Source organism: Poecilia mexicana, unplaced genomic scaffold, assembly GCF_051168715.1.
Source record: "Poecilia mexicana isolate PSO_F unplaced genomic scaffold, ASM5116871v1 scaffold_23, whole genome shotgun sequence".
Classification (NCBI taxonomy): Eukaryota; Metazoa; Chordata; class Actinopteri; order Cyprinodontiformes; family Poeciliidae; genus Poecilia; species Poecilia mexicana.
Window position 1 is genome coordinate 21,429,423 of NW_028263392.1, and position 7,794 is coordinate 21,437,216.

The 7,794-nt window shown below is 40.3% G+C and overlaps 1 protein-coding gene across 1 annotated transcript; it reads right to left on the reverse strand.

Moving 5' to 3' along the window:
• Nucleotides 1-2,118: 2,118 nt before the first annotated feature.
• Nucleotides 2,119-7,258, reverse strand: LOC106906581 (polymeric immunoglobulin receptor-like). The gene is made up of 9 exons (XM_088003556.1): nucleotides 6,783-7,258; nucleotides 5,913-6,245; nucleotides 5,304-5,609; nucleotides 4,640-4,951; nucleotides 4,289-4,423; nucleotides 3,798-3,899; nucleotides 3,226-3,263; nucleotides 2,993-3,148; nucleotides 2,119-2,767 (listed from the first exon to the last, which is right to left on the reverse strand). The coding sequence occupies exons 1-9, from the start codon at nucleotides 6,811-6,813 to the stop codon at nucleotides 2,609-2,611; spliced, it is 1,572 nt and encodes a 523-aa protein (XP_087859682.1). The 5' UTR covers nucleotides 6,814-7,258; the 3' UTR covers nucleotides 2,119-2,608.
• Nucleotides 7,259-7,794: the final 536 nt, after the last annotated feature.

The window sequence follows — 7,794 nt, forward strand, 5'->3', positions numbered from 1 at the left end:
TTACAGTTTATAAAGACACTTTATTTTAGGAAGCTGTCATTAACCACAGATATCAACTTATATTTATAAAGCATATGATGTGTTTCAGTATGTAAATCATTTTATTCTGAAATATTTTGAAAGCAAAGACTGCAGCACTTTGCACATCTATGTTTAGCAGCTTGAACAGGATCATATTTGTAAAGTCTGATATAGTTTGTCAACCAAAGATTACCAATAATAAATTAATAAATGAACAGATGCATTTTTTAAAAACCTTTTAACATTATTTTTCCTGTAGTAAGTTTTCATAAAGAAAACAATCTGGTGTTAAAAGTTTCACAACATTAAATTAAAACCTTCTTATGGTTTCATACTTATGTGATGGAGATCTATAAATATACGCTCAGCTGAGAGCAGCAGCCTGTCTCAGGATGCTAAATGTGTAAATGCACATGGGAGCTAAATACCCAGAGTAAATGCTGAGTATCAGCAACAGGAAACAGAAGGAGCTCCAGCTGCAGCGTTCGGCTCCTTTATTTACTGTATCTGGAGGTAAATTTGACCTGAAGTTTCAGTTGCTTAGTGGTAGTTAACTGAAGAGTTACATCTCAAACACATTCAGTTGCAGGATAAATGGCCTGCACTTGTATAGCTAAATGTGAAATGGCTCTATGTTTGAAGGACTGTAAGGCACTGAACATATATACCTATATATAACATATATAGGTATATATGTATATATATATAAGGCACTGAACATATATACCTATATATAACATATATAGGTATATATGTATATATATAAGGCACTGAACATATATACCTATATATAACATATATAGGTATATATGTATATATATATAAGGCACTGAACATGTATGCCTGCTTTCAACCTGCAGTGTTGCCAGAACTCCAGTGAGGCCAGGATTCGGCTCAGGATGGAGGCAGAATAATGAAGACATGAGGCTCCGTTTGATGGCTCTGTATTACTAACGTGATGAGGAAAGTTTACAGGTTTTCATCCAGGGATGAGCAAGAGGAGGGGACTGGTCAGGGGTGCCCAGAGTGGGTCCTGCATGTTTTAGTTCTCTAACCTGGATCCAATGATGGATCATTAGAAGACTGACCTGCTGAGCAGGTCGTTTCCACCACCAGGGAGGGAAACTAAAACGTGCAGGATGCCGGCACCACTGGCACAGATGAGAGCAGGTGTGTGTGTGTGTGAACAAAACACAGAAAATGAGTTCAAAGTGTCCTATAGTTACACATTGCACTGCAACATTACACCTTTAATAAACAAGGAAATGAGTAAAATATAAATAAGCTCAAATCAATATTAATAATCGGACTGCAGTTTAAAACCTGTGCTGCAGACGCCATCAGCTGCAGCAGCTGCTGGTTTACTGCAGGAGGCGTCGCTGCAAACTGGAGGTTTCCACAGGAACAGATTTCATCTCATCTTCACCGACTTCTTCATAAACTGATAGTCTTCAAGAAAAAAGGAAATTAATTTCTCTGCATTTCCGACATTTGAAGCTCTTCACACTCACCGCAACAGCAAGATCTGAAAAACAGAAGATCCAGAAACCTGCTTTCATAACGTCAGGTTCTTCCTAAAGTCTGAACATAAATGACATATGTTCAGATTTTTACGTATGTAATAAGTGGACAGGACATAAACGTCAGATAATATCAGGACTTCCTGTGAGGTGAAATCACAGCTTTTAGTTTTGACCCTTAAATGTTGCAGCTTGTTTGATTTTAACAATCAAACTTTAACTATTACTGTTTGACCTGCAAAACGTTTAGATGTTTTAGACTAAAGGAAAATAAAAAGCGTTGAAAGCAGAAAACTCAAACTTAAAAGTGAAGGTTATTTTAAGGCAGAAACCTTGAAACAGGAAGTTGAGGTGAAGACGCCTAAATGTTCAGCTGAACGTTAGAAGCTTCAGTGAGTTTCTGTCACATGAGCTGATTCAGAAATAGCTGATGCCAGTTTACTTTTAAATATATTTTGGCTCCAGTAGTCCTTATTGAACAATAAATTAACAGGTTATAGGGTGGAGGTCAAAGGGGAAATAACTGCAGACCGAGACTCGAACCAGGACAACCGAGAGCTGGAAAGGCTGCGCAGCGTTCTGAGCCGCAAACGAGTCGGTTTATTGGGAAAGAATAAAAAGAAGAGGCTCTCAGAGGAAGCAAAGCTCCTCCTGCAGCCGCGCTGCTCCAGCAACAGGAGTTTTAAAGAGACAAAGGAACAATTTCAAGCCGTTAAATTACAAAGTCATACTTAATATGTTTGGCATTTTTGGAACAATTCAAGGTAACATAGTTACTTGATTGTGCTATAAAATGGCCTGGAAAACACACATTAATTTATTAACCAGAAGTTTGTAACAAAACCAGAAATGATTTTTACAGAGCAGAGTGGGTTCATCGGCCCACCAGGCAAAGACGATCTGACCAAACCAGAAGTTGGTCTGATATGAATGAATCGGAAAGAAAGGCGACTTGAAAGATCAAAGGTCACATATAATAATAAATGGATAAAAAGAAGCTAAAGTGGATCGTCTGCCCGTTTCAGCGTTGACCAGACCGAAGCCGGTTTCTCTCTGCGGTCCTGAAGCTACGCCGTGTTGGAGTACAGAGACTCTTCTCCAACATGGCTGCCAACAGCCACCCGAGGAACAGAGTAAACCACGTCGTCGGGTCTCTGCGGACAGTCCGAGCTTCTGTTGAGGAAGTTCACCTGGGCGTAGGTTGGTCTAGTCAAATCATCTTCAGCCTGAAGAAAGAAAAGCAAGCGGTGAAGGTGAGCAGAGCAACAAGAGATTCCTGATCATTCAACTGGATCTGAAAAACACAAAGCGGGTTTGGGTCACCAAGGCACTGAGATCATCTCCGCTCCATTCAGCGATCTTTTAATTTGTTTTGTCATGAAATGAATGAATGAATGAATGAATGAATGAATGAGAGTTTTTGCAGGTATGCAGGTCAAAGTTCAGCTTACCTTGTCCAGAGGAAGAGCTGCAGTCGCCAGGCTGCAGACGCCATCAGCTGCAGTTGCAGCTGGTTTACTGTAGGAGGCGTAGCTGTAAACTGTGCAGATTTCCACAGGAACAGATTTCATCTCATCTCCTCGGATTTCTTCATAATCTCTGTTGGTCTTCAGGAGACGAAAGGAAATCGATGCGTCTTTATCTCTGACAGTTTCAGATGCTGAACCGTGAAGCTCAAACTCACCTCAGCAGCAGGAGTTTTCTTTCTTTTCTCAGCAGGATCTGAAAAACAGACCAGGAGATTCAGAAACCTGCTTCCATAATATCACCACCTTCTGCACAGGTTTGTTCTAAACACGTCACAGAGGAGCAACGAACTGAACCTCAACAGTCCTTGATCTGACTTCTACCAGCTGAAACTGGGTTGGACTGAAACAGACGGACCAAACTGGACCTCCTCCTGCTCCCCTGGTTCTCCCTCCTCCTCCACTTGGGGGAACTGAAATGCTGAGAGTCTCCAGGTGAGTCCTGGGTTTTCACTGAGACGTGTCTAAAAGATCTTACTCAGGAATTATGGAGCAACCAAATCACCTCAACCTGAGATCCAACTCTGGTTGTTCTGGTCACATCCTGCAGACTGACCTGAGATCTGCTCAAACTTTAGGATCCCAGGAAGAACCAGTCAACCTCTAATACCTGTCATACTTAAATTAGACTGAAGTATTGAAAAAAAGGAAGTGTTGGAGTCTTGGTAAATGATGTGTTACCATGGTAACCAGAATAACCAGGTTTCTGGGTGTTTACTCTGTTTCCTACCTTTGTCATGCTTCTGTGATCTGTTTCTGCAGAAAACCAGCAGAGCCAAAGTCAACATGACGATGATGAAGGCCAGAGCCAGACCCACGATGAGCAGAACGTCTGAAAACAGGAAGTTATGTTGGGTTATTAGGATGTGCACCAAGTGCAGAAACACATGAACAGATTATGTTCAATCCAAACGTAAAATAATGTTTCAGTGGTAGAATCTCAAAAATGTGTTGTTTCTAATATAACTTAATTATTTTGCGATATAAAGTGTGATAATTGTGTATTTATTAATTATGTGCTTTGTTTCTAATATGTTAAATGTGTGTAACTGTTTTTGTAATAAATGTTTTAATGTTGTGGACCTGAGGAAGAGCAGCCGTTGTTATGGCAATGGCTGCTGGAAACAAACAAATCCTACAAACACTAATTAGCATCAAACTGAGCATTTCTGTGGTAACAGAGTAAAAACTCTGCATGTCCAGCAGGCAGAGTGGTTGGACCTGGAGGTGATTGATGGCCGTCACCCAGAGCTGAACGGTCGGTGGCAGCAGAGGAGCCTGAAGCTGTGAAACTTGATGCACTGGAGCTGAAACTCCTGGTTGTCGCTGTTTTTCTTGAAGTTGTTGGTTTAACTGCTGGGAAACAGAAGAAAAGTTTAGCTCCAAATAAAAAAGAATGAGTTTAAAATGAGCTGAGAAAAACATTGATACATCAACAATCATAATTTACACTGAAATAAAATTAAGTTTCATAATATACCTTAAAATTATAAGCTAGGATGTTTTGAAGACAAGCATTGTTACATATTTATATTAGACTGGAGATGTAACTTTTATTTGATAGAAACTCACCATCTGTAACAGTGAGGTAGAAGTCTCTGTATTCATCTGGCCATCTCTCCAAGTCCAGGTTACATCGGTACCATCCTGAGTCAGACCGGGTCAGAGCCGAGATGCTCACATACAGAACTCCTCCTTCATATTCAATGCTGTACCTGCCTCTGTCAGCTCTGACTGCATCAGTCTGAACAAGAACTTCATCTTTTCCACATCCTCCTCTGCAGAACAGCCGTTTCCTTCCAGAGTCTTCAAAGGAACAGGCGACTGTCAGAGAGCTGCCAGCGTCTCTGTGGAGGTCAGGAACTTCGTTTCCATCCAGCAGAGCTGATAGAATAATCATCAGTTACTTCCTGATCCCATCATAATAATCTGATCACATTGATCCCAGTTTCACTCTGGGAGCTGCCCAGTTCAACCAGTGTGAGGCTGGAACTGGTGATCCATCAGTCATGGATTCATCGTCTCCCTTCTAAAGATCATCCAACAGAAATTATTTCCAATGATTTAGCTTCACATTGACATCAGATTAGCTGAGACAGACATGGAGATTCATTTGATGACAATTTTACAAAACAATTAAAAAAACGGATAAACTAGAAAAACAAAGCTTCCAATTTTCAGTCAGACTGGATAGTTGTTACATTTTCTCAGAGATTTTAGCAGCTTTGAGACTCACCTTCAGCAACAACCAGGTCAAAGTATCGGTAAGAATGTCTGGATGAAGATGTCCACAATCCACATCGGTACCATCCTGAGTCAGACCGGGTCAGAGCCGAGATGCTCACATACAGAACTCCTCCTTCATATTCAATGCTGTACCTGCCTCTGTCAGCTCTGACTGCATCAGTCTGAAGAACAACTTCTTCACATCCTCCTCTGCAGAAATATTTGGTTTTTTCATAGGAACTGAAGGAACAGGCGACTGTCAGAGAGCTGCCAGGTTCCTTATGGAGGTGAGGATCTTCGTTTCCATCCAGCAGAGCTGATAGAATAATCACCAATCAATAATCACCAGTTACTTCCTGATCCCATCATAATAATCTGATCACATTGATCCCAGTTTCACTCTGGGAGCTGCCCAGTTCAACCAGTCTGAGGCTGGAACTGGTGATCCAGCAGAAACTGGAGAAGAAACTCTAACATTCACTGATTGAGCTGATAGATAATTTAGATCAATTTCGGTGATAATTTCACAAAATAAAATTAAATGTGGAAATAAAACTGAACTGTTCCCTGGATCCAATCAGACGGCATCGTTAACGTCTTTAGCAGCTTTGAGACTCACCTTCAGCAACAACCAGGTCAAAGTATCGGTAAGAATATCTGGATGAAGATGACCTCTGTCCACATCGGTACCATCCTGAGTCAGACCGGGTCAGAGCCGAGATGCTCACAGTGAAATACTGATTGTTCCGATCAGATTCAATCCTGTATCGTCCTGCTTGAGATGATATTTTATTTGTTTTAATGAGAATCTTTTCTTTTTCACAGTTTTCCCTACAGAAGATCCTCCATTGTCCAGATGAAGGAAAGAAACATCTAATCTGGATGTTTCCTCCAGGAACTCCGTAGAAACGGTTCACAGGATGACCGGTTCTGGTGTTGGTGATGTGCAGAGCTGCAGAACAGACCAACAGTTCATATCAGGACTTCCTGTCGGGTTCTGATTCAGTTACACTCATGGACCGGCACCAACCGGGAGCAAAACTTCACATATCTGAAACAAACTCCTGATCAGTTTCACCTTCAACATGTTGGAAAACCTGTAAGCATCAAAACACTAAAACTAAGAAGATCTGAAACGATCCGACCGAAAATGTGGAAAAATGATCAAAAATAGTTTAAAATCTTAAATGTTGCAGCTTCAGGAAGCAGAAACATCTCAACCAAACGATCTCAGTACTTTAAACATTTTTTTAACTTCCTCAGTTTTAGACTGAAGGACAAATAAAAAGCTCTAAAAACTGATAACTCATAAAACATGAAGCCAGTCGGCTGCAGTTTTACTCTGGTTACTGTAGAAACTTCAGTTTCCTGTTTTGAAGCCGACCAAACTCTCATCTGGATGCTAAAGTTTGACAGTTTCTGTTTACATGAACAGAATAAATGACTGGTAAAATGTTTCAATGTACCAGGATAAAGAAAAGTGACTCACAGAGGCAGACGAGGCAGAACCAGGTGATCATGTTGAAACCGATGCTTTTCTTTCTCTTACCAAGTTTAACTTGTCTAACGTTCCTCTTCTAATGGAAATGTTCCCTCGCTTCCTGCTTCTGCTTTTCAGCTGCAGCTTCGTCGTATTTATAACTGCAGCCTGACAGCTTCACTGTGTCTTAATGCTTATTTGCATTTTCAAATCATTTCACACCTAAACATTAAAATGTTTCCAAAACATTTGATTAAAAGCTGCAGATCGATGAGATGCATAAATAGGACCTGATACAAAACTTATAAAACTAATTAATTACATATTATAACCCTGACAGCCAATTCTGGGTGACAAACTGTTTGTGGTTTAAATTTGTTTTTAGTTGCTGTCATTTTGCTGCACAAAAGTATCGAATAAACAACTTCTCTTCAAAATACAAGATTTAAAAAACAACCAATGACTTCCAGTTGAAATATTTCTGTAAAATTCAACTAAACTGTTAAATAAAAGCAAAAGATAAAGAAAAACAATTAACTATGGTTTCGTTCACACTGCAGGTTTTAATGCTCAATTAAGATTTTTTATAAAATCCTCTTTGATTTGTTCTCATTTCCAAATATATGTGTGTGATCTGAAGTGTGAACTGCAAACGACCTGCAAGTGGCCCACATGCACAGTAGGGGGCGCAGTAACCTGACAGAGCACTCAGTGTTTTGCCAACAGACATAAAATGAAGTAGAAAAAGACGTGTTTGGTGTTGGTGGGAGTCAACCTGGATGCTAATGCTGCAGCGATTTTGAAGCTGTTCGACTGCAGACAGCAAATTAACTTAATCCTCGTTACAGTCCGTCCTGGTTGTTGCTTTTCTTTCCGTTTGATTGAATCACGACGCAGAAGAGAGACATTTGTTGAATGTTGAGGATCAATGTTCCGGTCGGATGGACTCAGCTCTGCACGTCAGATCAGATTTAGAACCAAATATCCAAATGACCTTCAAAAAATCCAATCTGTTTAATTC

Excerpts from the sequence above, each read along its gene's own strand:
- LOC106906581 (XM_088003556.1), bottom strand. The coding sequence starts at position 6,813 with ATGATCACCTGGTTCTGCCTCGTCTGCCTCT. Across the intron at positions 3,900-4,288 it reads CGGCCATCAATCACCTCCAG|ACGTTCTGCTCATCGTGGGT; the intron begins GTCCAACCACTC and ends TCCTGTTTTCAG. Across the intron at positions 3,149-3,225 it reads AGAAAACTCCTGCTGCTGAG|ACCAACAGAGATTATGAAGA; the intron begins GTGAGTTTGAGC and ends CGTCTCCTGAAG.